The sequence below is a fragment of the Athene cunicularia genome, assembly GCF_003259725.1.
Source record: "Athene cunicularia isolate RWA chromosome 2 unlocalized genomic scaffold, athCun1 chr2_part1, whole genome shotgun sequence".
Taxonomy (NCBI): domain Eukaryota; kingdom Metazoa; phylum Chordata; class Aves; order Strigiformes; family Strigidae; genus Athene; species Athene cunicularia.
The window spans coordinates 3,201,019-3,226,010 of NW_020799095.1; the positions used below are offsets into that span (position 1 = coordinate 3,201,019).

The 24,992-nt window shown below is 43.3% G+C and overlaps 1 protein-coding gene across 1 annotated transcript in view; it reads right to left on the reverse strand.

The window, feature by feature from the left end:
* Window positions 1–2,304: 2,304 nt before the first annotated feature.
* The window catches only part of SMARCC1 (SWI/SNF related, matrix associated, actin dependent regulator of chromatin subfamily c member 1), an 83,144-nt gene continuing 60,456 nt past the window's right edge, over window positions 2,305–24,992 (reverse strand). Inside the window, exons 24-27 of the mRNA XM_026842411.1 lie at window positions 21,533–21,667; window positions 17,502–17,760; window positions 4,866–5,042; window positions 2,305–3,243 (exon numbers count right to left, since the gene is read on the reverse strand). Coding sequence (XP_026698212.1) covers window positions 3,158–3,243; window positions 4,866–5,042; window positions 17,502–17,760; window positions 21,533–21,667 — 657 coding nt within the window. The 3' untranslated portion in view covers window positions 2,305–3,157. The remainder of the gene's footprint in view (window positions 3,244–4,865; window positions 5,043–17,501; window positions 17,761–21,532; window positions 21,668–24,992) is intronic.

A 24,992-nucleotide genomic window follows, 5' to 3' on the forward strand; every position in this document is an offset into this window, starting at 1 on the left:
CTGAACATTTGTACATCAAAAGTGGGGTCCTGAACTGCATCTAGACCTCCACTCCACTCATCATTACTGTCAAGAGAACAACCCAGCCTCAGCTGTCTCCTGTGATCACAAAGCATGAAAGGCCCATAAATAGAAAAAACCTGTTCAAAAACTGATGCTAGAATCTACCCTATTCTTTGCATTCTTTAAGAAAAAGGTCTTCAAGAAGAGAGGAGGAAAAATGACAATCTCTGGCCGTGCTAGAGGATGGGAAGGGTGCAAGCACAAGGGACAAGCCTTGCTGGAGGCATCAGGAGTGCAAAAGCATAAAAAACTCCCAACCTTCCCTGCCCGGCCCTAAGCCCACTGAGGCAGCACTCAGCAGGAGACCCCAGCCCTGGGGACCTGCCACGCCAGTGGAGGAGGAATCCCAGCTGGGGATGGGGCTTTCTGTACCTGGGGATGCTCCTCTCCTGCCCTGGGCTTTTCCTTCTGGGCATTGCAGACTGCAGGCATTACGCACATGGGATGCCCAGGAAGAAGTGTCACTAGTTCCTTCAGAAAAAGGCTTTTCCTTGGTGAAGCAGAAGGATCATTTGGAATAAAATCCAGATTGGCTTTCGGGTTTCAGTTTAATCAAAAAGGCAAACTCTCCTGGCAGCCTCTGGAGCCCTGCAGGAGAGCACAAACGATCTGAACATCCGAATTAAACAATTAAGAGTGAAGCTGGTATGGGAATAGAGGAACGGTGGGACCCTGCCGGGTCAGTGTGCCCAGCCCTCCTCTATTAAAACCCGCCCCTTCAGAGCACTCACTTTCAAGGGTGTGATACTACTGGGAACAGGAGCCTGAGCAATCATTCAAGTTAGCACAGCAAGACAGCGGGAAAGCAGGAATCAAACAGAAACAATCCTATTAGGCCTTGAATGCTGGTTTACTCTGTCCACATTCATTAAGCTTTTTAAATCTCAAATAGCATTTTCCAAAGCAGCGCATCACAAAGGTAATGCTCACCTGCTTTACTCTGGTGTCTCCCACCTTGCTCAGGCTTTGAATTTACTCCATTGTGCTTAAGATGCAGCCCTAAAATAGACCCGTATCACGCTAACAATTCTCAGCTCATCTACAACACACAGGGAGGGAAAGGAGACTCCAGACAAACTGGCAGAAGCTTTGTACAAAAACCACATTTTTTTTTGTTTTATTTCACAAAATTGGGTGGCTGTGTCGCAGGAATAAAACCGGCCCTATACATAGGATCAGATGAAAAAAAGTCAGCACATGTATTATTTATACAGAAACACAACAGTGTCAAGAATTCAGGTACTCTGTAGGATCATCACTAGTACAGTAAAAAATAGTCTCCATCTGGATCCTTTATATTTGAAGTTGATCACACTAAAAACAACCTGAGGTTATTCTAAACTGGACTACGGTCTGAACCAGAAAATCCCATGCTCACCCCAAAGACCCTGGAGGGAAAAAAACCAGTAACGCTGGGGGATGAATTTCCTTTGTGGGAGGTGGAAGGCGGGCAGGCCCTGACCGCTCTCTGCTAGGCACTGTGGATTCTCAGAGCTCGATGGTGGAAAACATCCTTCCTATGCACGGGAAGCACCACGGCTGCAGCCGATGGCCCCAGCACCAAACAGTTACTCATGGACTCTCAGGACCTGGAAAGTTCGACCGTGGATGAGTCAATCACCTGAGTGCTCTTCAAAGCAAATCCTTTTTTTTTTTTTTCTTTTTTTCTTTTTCTTTTTTTAAAGTGGTATAAGCGGTTCTTTAGGTTTCAGATTATTTGGGAGATTTCTCTCCGGTCAAGCCTTAGACCACCACCTTGCGCTTGGTCGCTGAAAGCCACCCTTTAAATAAGCAAGCAGTCTTCAGACCTTTGGCAAGGAAACCTGTCAAAGCCTCTCATGCCAGGAAGAGGGCAGAGAACCCGAATCGCAGTCGGCAAAGGCCTTTTGGCAGTCACAAATGAGCGGTTTTGGCAGCCTGGAGGGTCTGTATCAGCAGTGCTGGTGGTCTCACTCAAGGAGGCCTCCTAGGTTTGCCTGCTGAAGCTCTTCCCTCACCCACAACAACCCGCCAGACCAAGGAAGCTCAGCGAGAGGAAGGGGATGTCTGAGTTGTCCCGAAGACACGTACCATGGCCGCTGACCCTGCCCACCTCGGCTGTCTGCAGGAGGTAGTTCTGGCATTTGCATTCCAGCCATCCCAACCCAATCCCATATGCTAGCACTTCTTTGCTATCTACTTTTTTTTTTTTTTTTTTTTTTTTTTTTTTTTTTTTTTTTTTTTTTTTTTTTTTGGTGTGTGTGTTCTGCTCATTTTAAAAAGTAAAAAGTATATGCTCCAAAAAAGAGGGACTAAAAATCATGGTTTTATTCCTCAGTTGGCTACTGTACCAAACTACTCAGAGGGAAGGTTCAACTACCAACCTTCAAAGGCAAAAGAAAGTTAAAAACTGGAGCAAGAAAACTCCTACCATTGAGTGGTTTAATTCCAATTGATTCACTCCTGGCTTCATTCGCACTAGATCAATATTTTCTTTAATAAGTTAAGCGATGCAGCCCCAGAATTACCTGTGATGAACACGGCTGGCATTCCTGCACCTTCCGTGCTACAACACGCCTTTATTTTCCTTCTCTGCTCAAAATATTGGTCTGGCATCCCATCGTGCTGTTTTGCTCTGCCTGGAGAACCCGAGATGTTAAATCACAGGTGGAGTGGTCATGTGTTACATCCTAAAGCTCCGTTAATGCCTCCACCTTAAAAGCTTTGTGTGGTTTGTTTTGTTTTGTTTTTTTATCCTCCCCAGGAGAACACAAAGCTCAAAACACCAAGATGAACAAAACCAGAGTTGAGCAGGAGTCAAAAGGGAAGCAGACCAAGGCGTGAAGGACTTCCTGCCAGCAACATGGAGGCACTACTGGCATCTTTGATCTAAAGCTTTCCCAAAGGAATGCCAAGTACTGCCAGATTTGAGCAGTGGGGAGGGGGGAAAAAAGATGACTGTTTATCTGTGCTTGTATATGTCTATGTGTAGGCACACATACACGACCGGGGCACCAACAGGAGGGGATGACCTCCCAGGGGAACAGAAGGGAACTGAGGAATTCATTTTTGGTCACCACGATGTTGCTGTAGAAGTTCCTTCTTCCTTGGCTGCTTAGGGAGCGGCTGAGGCCGGCGGGGCTCCTGCTGGAGGTGGGGTCACCCCTTCTGCTGGTGGAGGTGGCTGTGCAGGAGGGGGATCTGCAAAAAAAACCAGCAGAGAAACAGTGAGCAGGACAGCAGGAGAGGCTGAACATGGAAAAGGAACCCAACACTAACACCCAGATGTCTATAAACCAAGGGAGATGCAGCTGTCCGAGGGGAAAGCAGCAAGGACTGTCCCCAGAAATGGCCACAACTGCAGCTTCCCTGTCTCTTAAGCTTCACATGAAGCTCCACTGAATGTTTTATTGTGCTTTTCAACCACTAAGCACTGTGTGGACTTTGTGAAAGTGGAAAAAAATTCCCCCGGTTTTCACAGAAAAGATGACAGGCATGCACCTCAGTAGCTGGCAAAGTTCACGTCAAGCAACTTTCTGAGCTGGAATCAGCATTTCTCATCTCCCAGCTCCACGTTCCAGCCTTTAGATTATGGCTCTTCTCTATTTAAAATAGATGGAACAATAGCCTTTATATAAACAGAGTCTGCACTTAAGCTCTGAACAGCGTATGTAGGTTAAAGTAGAGGAATCCACAGATGCAGCAAGTAGGAGGAAAGAAATGAAGGATACAAAAGGCCAGCTTTCAGGCACAGAGAGGAGATGTTAATGGAACATGACGGACTTGTTTAGTAGTGGATAAATAAAGAAGAAATTAAGAGAAGGGAAGAGAGCAAGCAGGAATACAACCTGACATAAGATATTCCCAGCGGTAGAGATTCAGAAAAAGGGAAGGAAAACTAAGGAAAGCTAGAGCACCAGACGAATAAGGAGCAAATGTCTGAACTAAAATAGCATCAGAATGGAGTATTTCATGCTTAGGCTGATGAGTCAATACTCCTCAGCAGCTCCGCTCAGCTGAAGTCAAAATGGGATGGCTTTCCCCAATTATTTTTTGGGGGAGAGGTACTACAAGCGATCACAGTTCCTGCCTGGCCGGTGACAGGCTATGTAACATTTTTTTGGGGTAAGACTGCTGCGCTGAAGCAGACCAGCAGCTTGTCCCAGGCTGCAACTAATACAGACAGATTTACTGAGGAATTCATGACCAGCCAGGCCAGCTTTTCTTTGGCTTTCTGGGTTTGGTCACACTCTCACTCTCATTCACATTAACACCCACACAGGGGCTACTGACTTCAGCTGCGTACTTTTTTTGGCTGGCATAAATCAACTTAATTTTTGGAGGTGTAGGTATTTTTACCCTGTAAGGAACATTCCCAATATATGTCTGCTTCTTCCTAATTAAAACTTCCTCCTTTTAATGTCACGGTGTTAAGTTTTCTGTAAGGCACTGTTGAACTGAATTATATTCTGACCTCCACTATTTACGGATTTAGCTGTAACTCCTGCACCTCTACTGAGCATTCTTCCAGACTAAGGCAGGAGAGGTTTTTGATGATGACCGCAGAGCCTTAGTGTCATTATAAATAAGGGATGTTATAAATAAAGGACAGTGGACTACGTTTGGATGCCTAGAGGGGAGACAAACACTTAAAGCTTCAAGCACACCTCTGGCACTGGTCTTTGCCTGCCAATGTGCACAGATCCGATTGTTCCTGCAGCAGATAAAGGTTTCAACTACAATAACTTTTCCAGCAACAAGGCAAGCGACAGAAAAGGCACGCCAGGTATATTCAAAACGTTTTCTGCTGCAGATCCACTTACACATGCCATTTGGAGCTGCTAGAGGAACACGAGGTCCAATGAGATTTCCTGACATGGGTGACATGCCGGGTGGGGGGGGACCACTGCTGGCTGGATGGATGTTGGCTGACACACTTGGCATCATCCGGCCTGGCATGGGCTGTCCAGGCATCATCGAACCAGGCCCCGGCATCTGACCTGCGAGAGTAGTGAAGAGACATGATCATGAGACACACGGGAAGGCAATCAAGAAGAGAAAAAGAGGGTCTAGCTGTTTTCTGAGCAGTGAGGGGGAAAAAAAAAAAAAGCTTGTGCACAACAGCCAGCTCCACACATGCTCCAAACACCAAAGGAAATGTCTTTTCATCTCCCCAAAGTCAACATGCTTCCTTCAGGAAGAGCCGTGTGTCATCTCTCAAAAACATCAGCACAAGAACCAAGCTGAAGGTCACACTCGCAGTCAAAACCCAACATTTTCAGTGAATCCCCACTAAAAAGACATTTGACAGCAACCTAAATGAAGGCGCAGGAAACAAATTGCGCCAGAATAACAAGGCATCAAAGTTAGAGCACCTGATGAAAGAGAGCTGCCACAAAGCCTAATGGATTAATGTAATGGGAGAACTGAAATCATACAGTTAAAAATCGCACTCTGCAGAAACTTCTGCTATTAAAAACCCTGTTCTGATGTGAGGAGGGTTCCAATATGTCTTCCTTCCATATCAGCTCGGTAAGAGACCCTTTATTTTTCAGCTGCATAAAGGAACTGTTAGAATCATCCAGCTTTGGATACCTACAACGTGCTGATTGACGTTTTAAAACCTCATTTGAAGAGATTATTTTGCATAATCCAATTACATTTACTTTTACACACTTACATAAAGGTACAGTATTTTAGTTAGAAAAGCAGCTATTAGGCATGGATTGTAGTAAAGGCTTCCTTCAGAAGAGCTCATTCCACCCCAAACCCTGGGGAATTATGTGAAATAAAGTGTGATGACAGAACCCTCGAACAAAAAAAAGAAAAGGTTCTGAACATACATAAAAAGCATCACAGCCACACTGGCTGTTAAAGCCAAGAAAGTGGGAGCTCTGGATTTGGGACCAAGTCAATGCCTCAGCACAAACATTATTAACTCTCACATGTTCAGCATCAGAACAAGCGCTTTGAGGAATATTTTATTGATATCTGTTACTTCCATTTTCTAGGGTGTCAAGAAACTGCACTGTCTCACAAGCTACTGCCTGAAACAGGTGGGTTACAGCTCTTAGCAAGCACCCTCTGGCCAGAGGTAGAATCATACGGGCCCACCAGTAGTTCCAAGCTGATACGAGACAGAGCAGCCTCAGAGATGAATCAGTGGGCTGGTCTATGCCTGAATGCTTGGCAATTTATGACCTAAGAGAATAATAATCTACATTTTAAAATAGCTCTGGACATCAGAAGCAAACCCTGTTCTTTGGGAGCTGTCAGTACTTGATGCCTGTACAGGTACCTCTGCCTGAGGGCTCTCATGCTTGCTCTCTCCCACTGGCTTCGTGCAGTCCTGGAGATCTGTGGCAGAGGTGCTGAACCACCTTAAATTTACAGGGAGTCCGAAGCATCAAACCATGAAAACGTAATAGAGGAGCTCCTGGTCACACAAGAGGTCCATGAGCCAACCTGATGCTGCTTGTTCCAGGAACAAGACTAGCACAGCTGCAAGCAGCAGATATGAAGCTCTACAGAAACATTCAGATTTCTCTAACATTTACAAAGGAAAAAGAACTCTGGAAATTTATTCCTGGACACACTCCATCGCTGATCAGTGGCCTGCAGCACACATCATGGCATTTCTATCCCTCTATATTAAAGAGCAACACCAAACTAGAAACGCTGTGTACATTTCACCTTTAATGCCCTCTTTCGTTCCCACTATTAACAAAATATTTTCTGCTTTGGCCATGGTGAAGAGGTGGTTTTGAGGAAGCCCTTTGGAATCCTTACGCCTCCCGTCAACAGCCTAAAGAAGAACGAAAAGGTGGGACATCTCCTAAAAGTGCATGGCATGCTTTTGTGGGTAACTCAAGGTGACCACGTCCTGTACACATGAGCTCCAGTGACCGGTTTCCCTTTTGCAGATAAGCTAAGCTGGATGTTCCTCAGCGTGGCCCATTCGCCTTCCCTTCAGCAGCAACAGGCTGTGGAAGGACTGAAGTTATCTCTGTCACAGAATAACTGGGGTTGGAAGGGACCTCGGGAAGTCTCAAAGCAGGGTCAGCTCTAAGATGAGACCAGGTTGCTCAAGGCTTTGTCAAGACCTGACTGATCTCCAAACGTGCCAGGAATGGAGACTGCACCACTTCCCTGTACAATCTCTTTCAGTTCTTGACCTCCTTATACCCAGTCAAAACCTCTCAAGTTCCAGCTTATGTCTCTCTTTCTCTTAGAGAAGAGCCTCCCTGTCTTCTGGATGACCTCCTTCTGGGTATTTCTGATAGGTCCCTCCACAGCCACCTCCTTTCCAGGCCAAATAAGCCCAGTTCCCTCAGCCTCTCCATAGGAAAAGTGCTCAGGCCCTTGGACCATATTCAGTGGCCCTTTGCTGAACTCACTCCAGTTTCATCGACTCTTTGCTTGTACCAATCCTCCAGATGTGGTCTAACAACTGCTGAGCAGCAGGGGGACAACCGCATCCCTCAAAACCTGCTGCCTGTGCTCCTGTTTGTGCAGCCTGGGATGCTGCTGGTCTCCCTTGGCTCACGCTCGGCTTTGCTGCCCACCAGGACCCACAGGGCCAAAAGGGTTAGTCCTCCCAGGTACAGGACTTTTGCGTTTATCCTTGTGGAATTTCACAAGGCTTCTGTCAGCCCCTTCCTCCAGCCTGCCTTAGCCTTGCTGAATGGCAGCCCTGCCCTCAAGCGTATCCATGGATAATACGCAGATAATGGAAGATTTAAGCAGACACGGCATGAATTTACTGCTGCTGGCATCTGTGCATCTGTTTTGGTCCAGCTCACTCTGAGATGAGGAGTGGGCAGAAAGGGCACGACAGGCAACACGAGAACGCTGTCACCAAAAGCAACAGCCAGGCAGAGGCTGAGACTTAAAGACATCGTAATCTATTAATACTAGAAGTGGGCTGAGTGCTACAGGACCAGTGCTGTACAAGAGGTAAAATGCTGTTGGGTTTGCAACAGCCCCTGTAATTGGTTCTGTGCTAGTGCTGAGCTTCCAGGAAACTGCAGAAACCAGTCTGGGTTCTCAGCCCGAACGGATCAGCTCTGAGGCAGGGCCAGTCAGGAGTAGATGGCTGCATGAGGACAGCTGGTCAGGCTCCACAAGTTGGGGATTTTCCCCAATTTGCAGCAGACAGATGTGGGAACTTCTCACGTGCTCGATGTTACGTGATGATCCGTGGCACTGCCAGTCACAGCAGGTTGAATTTCAGTTGCTGGAAATTCTGGGTGAAGTATTAAAAAAAACACAAACACACACACACACACACAAAAAAAAATCCTGCATCACCAGCAATCTCAGTCTGCACAGAAGAAAAGGGGACTTACCTGGCCACTTCAAGTGCTACCCTATTCTGTTCAGTTATGAAATGTCCTGACAACTTCAAAGTAGTTACTTTCCAGGAAGGATCTATATTATTCTGCTCCATTTACCTGTGCAAGAAGTCCTCCAAGAGTAGCTTGTATCTTCAGTGGCTGCTTTTGTAAATACAGTCTATTCCTTAGAGCCCAAACCACAAGACAGGTTGGGTTTGCTTCATAGGCAAAGGGGAAATTTGAGCCTCTGCCTCACTGCACTGATAGGCTGCACATTCCTGGTCTATTTGAAGTCTTCTAGTGGACTCAATATTTAATAGAGAAGCAGACTGAGGCGTACACAACTAATGCCCATCAGGGTACTTGGGAGAAAGTCTGTATGGGGAAAGGGATGACAGCTGGATGACGGCTTATTATATGGCTAAGATCATAAGATGTATGGGAAAAGCCAAGAGGAAGCCTTTATTTCCTTGAAAACAGAATTAAAGGTGGCCACAGCGATTCTTCTGCTGCCAGATTAAAAATCCACTTTCACAGGAGTTAGTTACACTGAGGAACATGTTAACACAGATTCGCAGAGGGCAGGTCTACTGGTGGCTCTGAACACCCCAGTTCAAAGCAGCCCCCAAGAACCAAAACGCTCAAGGAGTATGACTGTGGAAGGCTTACCTGCATGTACAGTCCTCACAAAGCATTTGCTATCCATCAGATCAAAAACAGTGATGTGAACCTCCGGGCTGAGCCAGCACACACAGACACACTCACAACCTACCCGTGAAAGTCAAGTTTGCCAAAGAACAGAGCAATGAAGCTGGCATACTGAGCTTCAGCATTGGAAAACGTGTCTGGATCTAGATTAGCTCACCCAACTGAGATGAGCACTGCTTCCTCCTACGTCCTCATCCTCACACTCCTTCCATGCTTTGACTCCAGTGTCGTGCTCTGAGAGGCACAATAAGAGCAGCCACTTGGTACATCAACACCACATTATTATTCTCTTAAGAACTCTGGCTTGAGTAGATCTTTTATTTTCTAATGAATTCCTGTATTTTCAGCCCCTCCCTGCAAAGGAAACCCAAAACAATGGCAGCTGCAAGCATGCAGAAGTTAAGGCAGACTGGCAGAAGCAGGTACAGGGCAAATCAAACTTCTAGAGAAAGACCCTGCCAAAAGTGGAGATAAAACACTGCTCAAAGACGTAGAGAGCTTTGTAGCAAAAGGGAGAGAGAAGATATTCAGAGTTACGAGGGATGTTGTTCACTGGCAAAATTAAGGTTGATCAGAAAGTAAAAATGTAAAAACTGGAACAATGCTGTTGTGTTTGGGAAGAACAGGAAAGCTGGGAATGGAGGAATCCCCAGCCTGGGTGCTGCTGCTTGACAGGAATCTCCACCTCTCCAAGCATGATTTGGACATCTTCCTTCTAACACCACACGCCTACAAGATCCTCCCCACACTAATGAAGTGATTAATATTTTAAAAACCTCTTCTGAAACACCTGAAACTGTATCAGACTTGCTACACACTGAGCAGCTTCACATGAGGTCTTCAGCTCTAACACTGGGCAAGTATTCCTTCAGTGAGAGAAAGAGTGTCAGACCTGCAGTAATGCAAAGATTCAAGGACTAAGTTTTATATTCAAATCAACCAGTCAAGCTAAAATCACCACTGAACAGAAGTTAAATCAACTTCAAATACATTTGTTTCTTCATAACTTTGAAGTGTGTCATGACTCTGAATCTCATAAAGATGCTCGTTGGGAAGCACCCTCCTCCCCGGACCAAGGAGTCTGTAGAGCTTTTTTCCCTCTCAAATACTGGACATTTAAAAATAAGCAGTATTGCAGTTTTTTCTGAAGATGCCCGTAAGCTGAGAAGCTCCTCTGTATTTAAAGGACAGGGTTGGCTGGCTGCCCATTTTTTGCCTTCCTGACACAGTATGCAACAATTTTATCTTAAAATTAGCTTAGGGGACTTGCAGAGGAACAATCCTATCACATACCAGAACTTCAAAATGCTGAAGTTGAGCAGTACCCAACCAAACTGGGATTAAGCAAGGGGAAATTGCTACTACCACTATGTCAAAAATGAAGCCCTATTTCTATAGAGATGGTACTTTTTTTTTTCTTCCTCATTTTACAAGTGATACCGCTTCAAGACAACAGCTCAAGCATAAAATGTGGAAGTGTGACCTATATAAGGGGGAGAGCTTAAAAACAGCAGACGCAGTAAGAGATAAAGCCAAAAGGTTCAATAAAACGAGATTTAGCAGACTAAAAAAAAATCCTTTACATGTTAGAGATTGTAGACATTTTCTAATGCATGCTCTGAAGCACTCCACTATTAGTAAAGTGCCAACTGCAGATTCACATTCCAGGGAAATGGATGAAGAACAGTTTTTAAAGGATCTCCAAGGTATTTATCTCTATTAAAAAAGCCTCTACCTCTATTAAATCAGGTACTTGAGGGGCACTGGAGTGGTAAGCAGTTTTAGTATTTTTTGTTTCACTGTAGCAGATGACGGGGCACGATGCACAAAGCTTGGACGCGATTCAAACCCTCCTGCACACCTCTCCCCATTTACCATTCAAAGAGAAAAATCTGCAAACGCAGCCAGCGCTGTGTGAAGGGAGGCTCTCCTTTGGCAGCCAGGATTGTGGAAGGGAGCAAAGCAGGCTGTGCTCTGACATCCCTCTGATCTCCATAGGGGACGAACCTCGCTGCAATCTCGCCCTCCTACTACTGAATTGTTTCTGGTAGGGGAAGAAGCAGAGCACTGCTCCGGGGAATGCCCGCCAGCTCCGCTGCAGGGCGGCTCCGCAGCGCCGCAAGATGCGCTCCTGCCCACCAGGAACGTTTTGCAGAAAACCCAGCAATCTGTACTTGTAACCCACCTCCCAGACACGTCCCTTCCTTCGGCACGTTCTCTCCCCACACGCACTGCAGCAGACAATCCCATACCCACCAACGGTGAATAATTAACCACAATAACTCGTTTAGCATTTAATCTCGGGGGGAGAGGCAGAATTTTCGCTTCACTTGCGTGTTGCATTTCTGTCACACCCCTCTGGCACGATTCACTCAGCGCTGACGATGGAGACAGCTACACAACACCAAGGTGCACGCTGCCAGGCTCGTGGGGCCCCGACAGCCACAACACCTCGCTGTTATTTTTCTACAACGTACGCACGATACAAGATACTTTGTCAAGAAGCTGCTTAGTGCGTCATGCCAGCAAGGACAACCATTCTGCAGGGCAGCACCAGTAACCTTCAAATATTAATGCATCTTCAATAATACATTCTTGTAGGGAGCTGCTCAGACTTACTGGAGAAGCTCTGCAGATGTTAAGACGACAGCACAGTGCAAGTCACTAAAACATCACCCAGAGTCCCTGGTAGAAACGCTGTCCCATAGTTAACTCTTGATTCAAATACTCCGGCCCATAATTTCTCTTGCCTGGCCAGGTTTTCATACAGTCAAGAATATAGTGGAGGGAACCCAGAGTGGCTTTACTGTTTCTGTATCACCAACCAGCGAAACATCTTGCAAACCCACGAATACACAGAAATTACGGCACTGTGGATGAATTCTGCAAACCCAGTTACCACCCTTATGACTTTACTTTTATCTGACTACTCCCTGCATGGCTTCTGCCAGCAAGCTCGTTACATATGATGGACAAAAAGCAAGCACTGACAGTTCTTAGTAAATATTTACCAAAAGGAAGTGAACCCAAAATTCTTGTCTGTACCAAAAAATTCTGGAACTGCAATCAGTCCAATAAGTAAGTAAATAGCATCCAGTAGCTCAACTTAAAACCACAAGTTTTAAACAATTGAAATGCACAACATTTACTTGAAAAACCACAAAATTACCTACAAAGCATTATTTTGAATACTTCAATCATCGACAGAAAATTATGCAAAATATATATGGGGGGGGGTGTGGGTGTGCGCGGAATGTTATTGAAGTTACTCATCTAGTCGTAGTGGAAAGTGTACCCTTACCTCCTTATTCTATTTGTGCTTTGGGTCAGAAATTATTTACTAGCTGAAAATCCCCCCCTGAAGAGTTAATTAATGACAGCTATTAATACAGATCTCTTCTTCCAAGAATTTCAAGAAGCTTCTCATGTTACACCCCACCAGTATCACTAGTAAAAGGCACTTCTCATTTCACAGATAGCGAGCACAGTGCACATAGAGAAATCAATAATGTGCTTCAAATGACACAATCAGCAGCAAGGCTGGTAAGACAAGAAGAAATTGGGAATTTTATTTTCCATTATAATTAAAAGGTACAGCTTTTCACAGTGAAATTAGAATCCAATTTTATTTTTCTATTTTAAAAGTTTTTATTGCAGGGGAAAGAAGCGAGCAAAGTTAAGTTCAGTCAAAATGAAGGTAAAGTAAAAAAATGTGGGAAAGGAACTTGTAATGGGACTTGTCTGAAATCAGCGCCTGTGCCAGAGAACACCCACATACTTCTTGGCTTGGACACTGAGGTGACCAGAACCTCATCACACCCAAGCACCAAAGGACAAACTGTCAGCAGCCAAACTTGGGAGCACAGGCTCGCACTGGAGAGGCAGACATCAAGTTAAACCACACGTCACAGCAAACGGGTAACAGTCCTATTTCAAGTCTTTAAACTCAAAGCTTTAACCATCAAGCCATGTTGCTTGCTGATTAGCAAAAGGACAGTTAACCCAGACCCAGAAAGAAAAGCCCAGGGAGAAGCAGCAAAAGCCTCTCTGGCTGCGCGTTGTACACTGTCTGCTGTAAAAATTTCACTTTATGTGGAATTCACCAACAGCTCTCCCCTCTCTAGAGGAGCTCTCCTGACTCGCCTTGGTTTCTCTTTCACTGAACCCACCTGTGGGCACTGGCCTCTGGACTGATTCCAGCTCTTCAGCATGGCCCAGTGAATTCTACAGTCCAGCAGAACCAGACAGGGCCACGACAATGAAAAGCAGCACACTGCAAAGACTGACACTCAGCTGGAGATGTTCACCAGCTGTTTCCAGAGACTGACATCTAAGCTAAAGAACATTTTCCTAAAGCTTCACTGTAGCTTTAGTTAAGAGATTTGGCTTAACTGCTTCTGCCTGTGAATCCAAAAAAACTATAGCAGGAATTTTTTTTCTTCTATTTATAAATGCCTTTTCAGATCCTTTCATCACGTTGTTTCCTACAATCTCTTCAGCTTTTGTCAATCACTTTAAAGACATCCGACTTAGCATTTTTTTTCACGGTCTACTGAACCAACAGTTACACTTTTAGTCACTATTAAGGTCTGAAACCTGTTTGAAAACATCACTGAAAACCAAGGTAAAGTCTGGAATTAAAACCATGCAGCTGAACAGGATATTGTGCAGGGTTTTTCCATCTCCAGCTTCCCCTCAGGGCTGTTTTGGAAGGTTGCCCACTGGTGCTTCTCAGTTACTGCTAAGTTGTTTTGGGATTTTTTTCCTCTAACGCAAACTGAATGGGTCAGTTCTTCCCGCAGAGCTGTCAGACCAGCAGGCAGCAACTTGTCTAAGTCTCCAATAACACCTTTATACCTGAATGAAGAATTACACCATGGTACTCATCACAGAGGTTTCTTGAAACTGGCCACCTTGGGGACAGAAGGTTGTTATTGGAGAGACGCTGAGAACTCAGGTTAGGAAACTGTTCCTTCTTCTTACAAAAGCATGGCAAGCTCTGCACTGGGAAGCTCTACACCATCAGCTCTGAACCCAGATACTCATCTACAGGACTAAGAGCAGCAAAAAGAAAAGCTTTCAGACTTCCTCTGCAAGTGTATCTGAGCCCTCCCTAGAAGGGTTAAATTCCTCTCCCTACAGCCTCCAAATTTTGGCCTCACTACCAAGACTGTAGGAGGCTCATGGGCAAGTACACAGTGAGGGAACTTCGAGAAGTGTGGTCATTAAGGTGAAGTTCACCAGTTTATTTCCGAGGATCCCAAATTAGCAACTGAACAGCAAAAATTGCTACTGATCTATGCATGTACACATCTGTCCTGAAAACATGGGACTATTAATGCGCCAAGACTTACAAGTCCAATAAATACACCACAATTGCCCTAAAAATGTCAAAATATGTAGGATACAATAGAAGCTCTACAGTATTTATCACAGATTCAGCACAAACAATGTGATGAGATAATATAATACACGGGGTGTGCGTACACAAAATGCAACTGCTGGCCACTTCAGCATGTCAATAAGATTTCTGGAGAGTGCTGCACTCCAGCAGAGATTCTCTCTGCGATGATGTACTGATTTGTCACGGAAAGTCAAACTCTGGGCATCTTAAACTACCTAAACAGAAAATCAGGTCAATTTGTGAGTCACTATCTCTGGGGACGAAAGGATCCTTAAATTACTATTTACACATACGTGCTCAGAACTGCCACAGAGCTGAAGTGTTGGACGCACTTGAGGGAAGAGTGAACTACTCCGTTTTCCCCCCTTGCCTTCAAGTTATACAAAGCTCCACTGTGTAGCCAAAGAGCTTTGGCACTTGTGGACTTCCCAAGCATTTTTAACAAGCTTCCACTGAAGAGCCTGAGGAAGAGAGAGTATTCTGCTTTCTAGACAAGGTCAGCTGGGATATGGTACAAGCAGCTGAGGGTTTGCTTTCAAGTTCTCAAAGGGCTTCTGAATTCTCACCTTCCCAAAAACATCAAACCAACAAACCGTCAGAGTAGGTAAAAGGAAGATCCTAGTCCTGTATCTGTATGGCATGAGAGCACCACGGGCTTCACCACTGCAGGAGCCAGAAGTGCTGTGCCTCATTCATCAATTTCCTGCACTCCAACAGGAGGAGTGGTGGCGGTGAAGTCAATTTATTGACAAACTTTAATCAAATTTGAAAAAGAGATGTACTGACTAATTAACATGGTACCACACTCCCCACAATACACACTGAAAGGGATCACTGGGGATATTGAGGGCCTGGATGATTATGATGGGGCTGAAGTAATAAGATATTATGTGAACCAAGGATGTGAATACATTAGAAATCAAGTTTTATTAGTCCCCTAGTGAATACAACAATGCATTTAATCTTGTTACATTTTCACTCTCAATAGCAGCTTGTAAGTAAGAGCTAGCCTAATGATATGCAATGATTCCCCCCTTTAATCTGTTTTCAATTTGCCATTTTTCCATTTCACAGAACGTCTCTCCATTCTACTAAGTGAATAGTGCTGAGTTGTCAATACAGCATATAATAGACAAATTGAGCTGCAATATTATTTGAATCTAAAACCCAAACCATATATTATCACACTCCCAATTCAATTTTAACAAAAAATCAAAACATACTCCCAAAACAGTATCAGCCTTAACTTTCTGTCCACAAGTGCATAACGAACCCAGGAACTCACTAACTGATCTTGTTAAAAGATAGTTAGCTTAGGCACCTGAATCACAGGACAACTAACTCTTACTTTCCTCTCCAATGAATACTACTCTGCATCTGTCGACTGAATCAAGTTTTACAACCGTGGAGATTCACCCAGATGGATTAGATGCTTCACACTTTCATGGTGTTCCGCAAATCCTGCTAGTTTCTTATGCACTTTTACTCTTTTCCAAACCATACACTTAACACAGGCCATTCCCCAAGATGAAAACTCAAGCTCCTGCAGGTTTTCTGTTGCCATGTCCCCTTTATGATTACGATACCCCAAAACTTTTCAGCTCCTTCAGCAGCAGCCTATGCAAGATCTTCCCAAATATTTTTGCCTAATAACCAGTCGGGTCTTTTTAGAATGGTTTGTGGTAAAGCAACTGAAAATTGACAAAAGCTCTTCTCCTTCACTGCGGTCTAGTCCGACCATCAGGTTACTACAGGCCAGATGGTTCTATTATATTTTAAATTATCATTTCAACAACATTCAGCAAGTGTAGTAAAGCCTTCAATTCCAATTCCCATAAACATCTTCACAGCAGAAGTACAACATTTGGTAGTCTTAATCCCTTTTAACAGTAAAATGGTTTAAAGCTGAGACTGCAAATACTGTTAGCAACTTAAGTTACTTAACAGTAGGGCTGTTAGTTTTGACATTCAGCACAAATAGTTGTTCTGAATAGATGGCAATAATATGTTTTATGCCCAGTGGATCCTCCTCCTCCTGAGGTGAGGCACCTAATTTCTCCATCCTTTGATATTAGGAATGTCTCCACCCTTGGAGATATCCAAACCTCAAAAAGACAATTCCCTGAGCAACCTGATCCAGCTGGCCTTTCAAGTGACTCTTCTGACCAACACGGTTCTGTGACACTCATCTGGCATCAAGCTCAACTGAAGCAGGCAGAAGCCAGAAGCAAAGCCCCCAGTAAGGCACAGGAGCATATTAGAATCAGGTGTCCTGCCAAAGGAAACTGCTTATGGAGCTTCCTGCCTCTGCTTCTTCTCCCAGTCCTCTCCTCTGTGTTCTTTTATACAGTTAGGTGTGTCACAAACGGGAGAATTTGAGGCAAGGATTGTTTCTGAAGGAGCAGAGATCTATAGGCATAAAAAAAATGTCCAAGGAAATACAAACAAGCTAAAGCCATGTGAAAATCATACTTAGTGGCAGCTCTGTTTTTTATACTAGAGCTTGGTGTGACTATCTCCAAGGATGGAGACTCCACAGCCTTACTGGGCAACTTGCTCCAGGGTTTGATGACCCTCACAAAGAAAAAAAAAAAAAAAAAAAAAAAAAAAAAAAAAAAAAAAAAATCTTTCTGTGTCCAGATGAAATTTCCTGTGTTTTAATTTGTGCCCACTCCCTTTTGCCCTGTCACTGGATACTACTGAGAAAAGTCTGGCTCTCTCTTTTGTACCTTCTTTTTGGGTATCCACATACGTAAGATACTTCCCTCCCAAAACTGCATCTCCACATCCGGTAGAGGCAAAAGCTATAAAACAAAGCTGCAGTCCAAGCAAAGCTCATCTTTCTAGCAAGCTGCTTCTGTTTGATAAGAAGCACCATTATAAACCACTACGTAACACAGACCATCCATTACACCTTGTGCAAGTTTACCTGGTACTACCTCTTGCCTCTGGTTTTAATCTGTTCTGAAGGGTGATTAGCGTTAAGGGGATTTTCTCCTTCCAGCTCTTACCTGGCTGTGGTGGGTGAGGTGGTGGCATTTGGTGGTGCATCATAGGGTACGGCGGAGGCTGCTGATGAGGCAGTAAGCCTGGATGTGCTGGTGCCCCAAGGGGGTTCATCCCAGGCCCAGCAGAGTGCTGGTGTGACTGCTGTGGGTTTTGACTGTGCTGCTGCTCCATTTGCTGACGAGCCCTTAATTCAGCATATTTCAGCTGTTCCATGTGAAAATTCTGGCGTTCTGTCAGCAATTGTTGCCTCTGCTGCTCTAGCTACATCAAAAATAGGGGGAAAAAAAAGACAAAGTGAAGTTAAGAACTACACATTTAAAAGCTGTTTCTGCAAATCAAACACTATCCTCTTGATACAGCTGTCCGATTTGCAGCAGGTTTTGGTAAAGGATCAGGCCATTCTCCAGGTAGAACAGCTGAACTCCCCTTGTTTTGTCCTAAAGAATCTCTCAGTAATACAACAAATCACTCAATGAGTACTGTGCAGAGCATTCAGCTGTAACATAATTCTAGAAGAGACTCTATGTTTTTCTCTCAATCTCCTGCGTGTCAGAATGAAGGGAAACAGGAAACTAAAGAGATTTTCTCAGGCAAAACCAAAGCAGAACATGTGTGCACCAGCACAAGCTCAGTGATCACAGGCAGGAGGATCCTACTCTGTATCTTTAAGTGTAGGACTTGGACATCACGATAGCCAGACAGCAATGATTTGCACTATTAAGAGGAGTATTATGTAAAAACAAACTCATGTAATTTAGGCCACTTAATATAAAACATGCTACTTTGTTTAATTATGAAGCCAAGTAGAGAGTAAGCAAGCCCACAATGAAAAGATAAAAAGCTATGGAAAATATTTCTTACTACTGGGCATTTAGATGATCGACCACTGTCCTGGTTAAGGAAGTGTATGTTTGACTTATTTAAGAAATCATAACACACTTTTCTACATCTATTGCTCTAAAGCAATTGGACACATGGATTTGCGTGACTAGTTCACAAATATTGAATGAGTGTTTTAAGAAATACTCCATGAATTTATCTGAAAAGCAAGTTGCCAAGGAGACTTCCACCTAGCAGAAGTTCTCCAGAAATCCCAAAGCTCCATCAATACTTTGTGCTAGCAGTCTGACTGCTGACAAAGCACGGATGAAAAGAGAATACCACAGAGCACGCATTCACCAACAGAACCAGATGGGGACAGAGCCTCATGAATAATACATACTCCTTGTTGGGGGCTGGTTTTCTGCATGTAGGGACTACAATGTGATTATTCATGCTGCAGTGACTCCTTTTTCCTTGACCAATCTGATACGTTAGCGGGAAGAACTTGATAAAATGAAGAGGCATGTACACCAATGGTGTAATTGTGCATGTGTGGAAACACATTCAGTAGGTGGCAGGCAGTTCAGAGAAGAATTACTGCAAATGACCCATAACAAAGGCTCAGGCAAGAAGTACGGCTACACCACACTTTTTATATTCCTTTTATACTCTTTTGTATTCCTGCTTTGTTCTCTTTATGGTACCCTATCTTGCTACAGTTTAAAAAAAAAAAAAGGTCTTTACAAGTATCCCCAAAGAGCATCCAGTGCCTGAAGATACAACTTGTACTTAGGAAAACCAGTGAAAACTTCCCTTCTACACATTCCTTCGCCTCAGGATGAGAAAAGACAGTTGGACAGAGGAAAAAGAAACATAAACACAAGTTGGTCTTAAAACTTATGCAGAGACCAAAACACCTGGTTCTGTACTAGGTTCTTGCATTTGTTGTAGCCATTTCTGAAGCAGGTTTACAGTTACAGCCTGCAGGTTTACCCCTAGATTAGCGTTAAGACAACTGGTAGTAACACATTTTCTGGTGGGCTGTCTATCAGTAATTTGCACTTGCTCTTCAACTCTCAAAACTCAGTTATACCTGCAGTGGATCTCAGGCACCTTAATGAAGAGCAGCACCTATCAGTTTGCCACACAATCTTCCCACACAACCTGATTCATGAGATCAGCCAAATTTTTAGGTACATAAGTCGGGAATACTACACTCGACAATCTTCAAACTTGCAACAGCGTGTTTTTGCACTGTTGCAAAGTGATTCGCAAATAAAAGGGGCTACTACAAGTGCTTAATGTATACCCATACAATAACCATCACTGTACTACAAATTTCATCCCCAGCAAGTAACTCCTCCCTAAACAGAAACAGTGAAGGAGGCATTCATGTGCTATTAAAAATTTTGGGGCAACAAGGCTCCTACCACCAGGATCCCTGGTTACACACAGAGTTGGCAGCACTGAAATGACTTCAGTTTAAACCCTGAAGTAAATGTGTTTTGCCTAAAATCTAACACCCTCCAGTCTGCAGCACAGATTTCTTTCAGCACTTAGAATCGCCTTACTTTTACTACAAGAAAAAGCCAGTGCAGCAAATAAGGAAATAAGCATAGTGTGCAACTGCACTAAGGAATTTTTTTGCTTTAATTATTCCACTACATATCCACAATGACAGGTGAAAAGACCAAATATAACTATCAGGAAGCCAAGGGAAAAATTTGTATGCCCATTTTAAAAAAGGAAAATGTCATATGCCTCAAAATGAAAAAAAAAAAACACCACAAACCAAAACCCTGTCACTAATAGAATATAACCCCGAAAGAAAGGAACCCACAGAGAACCTTTTCAAAATAGTTAGGTCCATTTCTTGAGCTGCCAATCAGTGTCAGAGGCAAACATCACGCTGAAATAGTTGAGGATGCTGAGCAATTGAGAAATTCTTGCTGACATTCTGCTACAACAAAAGACCACAGTTTGTCAAACTCTATCAATGTGATTAATGCCAAAGTGAGGATGTAAATTCCATTAAATTCACATGGTAGGGTAAATGTGAAAACCCCTAGAATGATGAGTCAGCATCTTCAACCCGTCTAGAGTAATTATGTATTGACCAAAATGAGCAAGGTAGGTGACAGAAAAATTAAAAAATTGACTGCTTTCCGATAAAAATGAAGGTTTGGGTCATCTTTACAGTAGCTGGAGAAACTGCTGCTCTGGAAGTATATGAAAGAATGCTTAGTAACTGATGCACAATCCAGCCACCGAGAGGCAGAGACAGCATCCCTTCCACGTTACACCTTGATTTTAGGGATACACAAGACTCCAGCCAGATGTCAATAACAGTGTCACAACATAAATATGATCCTGCTTGGCACGCACTGTATGTATGTTCTCTTAGTGTCATTAACTCCTTCAGCTGGCTAGACCTCAATTGAGACCTGTGCCCTGGCTAGACCGAGGACAGAAGCTAACAACCTTCTTGCTTAGCTTGCCTAGCTCCTCCTACTCATCACACTTCTTCTTAGATCTGTCAATTTAGCTTTCTTCTATTTTGATATTTTTCTGGTCCCTCTGAGCAACCACCTTTTCCATCTCTTGATATCCTGGCTTCCTTGACTTCTCTTGAACCTGCTGTTGCTCTCTCCAGCTCAGGCAAACCCATCATCACAAAACCAGAAGCTGTTACTCCTGAGCAAGTATCCTTCTGCTACTGCATCTCACTTCGAGGACCTTTCCGTGCTGAGAATGCTGTCCAAACAAAACCTGAACTGCTTGCTTAAAACCAAATCTCTAGTCTAAACTGGGTCAGGAAAGGCAGACAGAGCTAGTTTCCCTTCCCTTAGGGAAGTAAGGTTTCCACCCATTTCATTCTCTTTACAGGGAAAATCCATTTGCATGTCAGATATCATTCATGTGATAAGATCTACATAAAGGCTCACGACCAGTTCCACGATCATGTTTAGATGACAGGAGCAGGAAATTAGGAAACAAATCTAGGATATCACCAGTTTGCTGCTTATGGCAAGGAGAAGATGCTAGATAAAAAAGGAGAGGGCTCAAATGCTACTGTAGTGGGTAATTATGAATTCTAGCTGAAGGAGAAGTATCTGCATAGAGGTGGAAAACAATTAAAGTTTCTATTTTTCAAGCTGTTAGTATACATAAATCTTTGCAGTGACTGATTTAATCCAAAAACCCTACTTACTGCCTCTTTCTCTCTGTCCATAATGGTTTCCAACTCTTCAAAATGGCGAAGTTTTATCTCCAACTTCTTCATCTGCGTTTCCACCAAAAGGGCAACCAGGGACTTGATCTTTCTTTCTTCCACTGCTGCTAGGTGCTGAGGATAAAACACAAGTTTTTGCGTTACACACATTTCACAAAATAAAGTGCTGTAAGGGAACAAAAAAGCCAACTGTGCCTGCATCTAGCTTTAGCCATCCTATTGCACTTCTGGACAGAAAACAAGGCCTTAGATTATCAAGTTTATGCTTGGAACAGGAAGCCCTTGAGAAATTATTAAGATTTTAATCAAATAAATAGGTGTCAAGCTTTAATACAAGAACCATTGTGCATGCTCAGTACTCGTAAGCAATCCAGTTTTGCCTCAAAGCCTTCGGAGCGCTGCGCAACAGAGAGCACTTTCAGTGGAAATGCAAATGAGGGAGCAAGGGTGCGTTCTACGGAGTCAGATGTAGGTCATCCAAAAAGCTTTCACCAAAACACACACAGAAGACTTTTACCTGGAACGACCCACAAAGACAGTGAGATGACTCTTGCATGCCTTTGCCATTAAAGTATTTTTCACTCAAGTAAATGAGAAGCTATGTATCTAGCTAAGCATATCCCCACTACACACAGCACCACACCATTAAACCATAAGCTTTCTCAGAGCAACAGTTCCACCTTGGGCTAGGGAAAGCTTGCAGAGAAATCTCTACACAGATATTAGAAGAAATTTTTTTAAAAAAATCTCCAGTTTCTTTTTATAACCAGGTTGCAAAGTATTCCTCTTGCTGAAGAAAGCTCAAGGCAAAGCTGTATTTAAACTGCAGAAAAAGGCAAATAGACTCTTTACAAGGCTTTAGCTTTACCCCATTTATACATACACATAAATGATACAGGATATATATATATGTATGTGTGTATATGTGATATATGGTGACAGCCTATAAAAGTGTTTCACATCCTCCAAGTGTGAAAGGCATGTTAATGATGCTTTCTACTAGCTTTTGGTAAAAGCCTGCTGTTCAAAATGAAAATACACTCAAAACACACCTCAAGTGTACTGCCTGGGAATTTCTGTATTAATAGTCAAAGGATGTTTCCTGACCATAGTGTCTGAGCAAAGCCTTACTGACGCATCCAAGGGTGGAGGGGGAAGGTGAGCTGGCTTTGAGAAGGGAAAGGTGAGGGCCAAGGGGAAGAAGGAAAAAAGAAAAAGCTGGATCTCATCCAGCTCAAGCTGCAAACAGAGACTCATACTTAGCGAGCTGTGCCCCAAACTTTGGCTCAGAACTGCGAGAAATATGGAGCTAGAGAAAAGAAACATTATAAAACTCCCCAGTAATCCTAATTATAAACATAATTTCTCAAAAATGTACGATATTGTTTCCATCGCTAATATGTTCTGTCATTTGATAGCATTCACCTTCACTAACCCACCAGCAATAAAGCAAGTCTTCAGTAAATCTGAACATACGTCATAGGCTCTCACTAAATTTAAATTCAGAGAGAACTGGGGTGATTCCCCTAAGTTCATCTAACAGCACGCCACTTTAAAATGCAAGTAGGCTATTCTGTTAAATACTGACCAGTGGTGTATTTGAAATAAAGTAACTGAATGGCTGACAGAACTAGAAAATTTCGTGTCATTTAATGCTGTATAGTGACAAACTCATTTCTGTGAAAAATCAGAGTGACAGAAGTACCTTTGTTGTCATACACAGCCTCCTGACAGTCATTTCGCCTTGCTTGATGCATGCAATTTTAATAGTAAAACCAGCTTAACATAAAATCAGCAAGCCATGTGATTCGGTAAAAGACAGGTCTCAAAATACATATTAGAAAAGAAATGAAGTTTTTCCTAGAGCCCCAAAGTGACTGCTCCTTAGCCAGGCATTACATACTGCTTTTACATGGATAAAGAACAAGTCATTACTAACTCTGCGGCTCACAAAAAAATAGTATGACAAAATGATTAGTGATTTGAATTGCCTGATAAAGGTGGATGCAGCAACGTGTTTAAGTAATAAAGAAGCAAAAAAGAAGATGGTTTGGGACATTATCCTGGGACACAGCAGGCCTGAACGACCTGAGCATCACTAAGTCAGACAGCAGACCTGGCCTCTGGCTGAGAGCTGGTACAGAGCAAAGCTTTGGTTTAGTATTTAAACACGGGAGCCCTAAACACAAGTATAGCCAGGAGCACCTCTGTGCCTGGGCTTGCGCCCATCATCACAATACTGACTAATTTCACCGCTCAGAAATTTTATTTCTGGGTGAATACTGTTAAACTTGGGAGGAGGTTAGCTACTGACCTAGCACACACACATTACAGACACTTTCCCAGAACCTAGCCCATCCTCTAATCTTCTTAAACGCAGCTTTAGCTGTGAAATTAGCTAACCACAGCAAGAGCAGGAATGTGACAACTGGTATAGACAACTGGAAAACTAGACCACCTCTGGAAGATGGGTATCATCCTAGCACCATGTCACTGGAATACTGTGCTGAAGTCTTCTCACCCACACACAAGAGGTTAGCTGAAATTACAACAGGCAGAGAAGAATACTCTTTCTTCCTTCTCTTGTCCTATTTTGTGAAAGGAAACGAGATGTATCACCTAGCTTTTGTACTGTGAGGCCAAGAGGGGATAAAACCGTCTTTCACAAACGAAACAGAAGAAATAAAGGTGGCAGATAACACAGCACTATCTAAATTAAGGCACATAGCGGGGAAAAAAGTAAGTCCTGTCATGCATACATTCAAGCATGAGTTGAAAAAGGTCCTAGAGAAAGTTTCTAGAACAGCAAAAGGAACCAATTAAAGACTTCATTTGATTTGCCTGTAAACAGAAGATGGGATGTAGCTGCCTGCAAAACCAAACATGATTTCAGCAACAGGGTCCCTTCTATTCCTGAATTTTACATTTCTAAATACCTGCATCACATGAAAAAGGTGGTTGATAACCAAAGGCTTTTGAATTCAATAGGCGAAGGGAAGTGCTGCAATGGTACAATGGTTAGTCGCTGAAACACAGACTAGGAATAAAGCTTAACAGCAGAGTTTACCATCCATGGAAAAACTTACTGACAATTACAGGAGGTTTTGAATCACTGGCAGTTTTGATTATCTAGAAAAGATGTATTCAATCACAGCTACCTCAAAAACAGGAATTCAGGGAAGTCACGAGATCAGTGTTATGTAGGAGGTCAAATTATGACCAGGACAGTCCTTTTCAGCAGTGTAGGTGATGGATCAAGAGCTACAGCAGAAGCTCTGCAGCTCAAGCACAAGTGGACAAAAGCCAAGAGCAATCTGCAGGAGAAAGAACATTTTTCTATTGGGTGCTACTTGAGCATAGAAAGAAAAAAATAATGGCTCACATTGATTTAGGAATCTGAGAAGAAAATGACGAAAAGGGACTTTAATTCTAGTGCTGT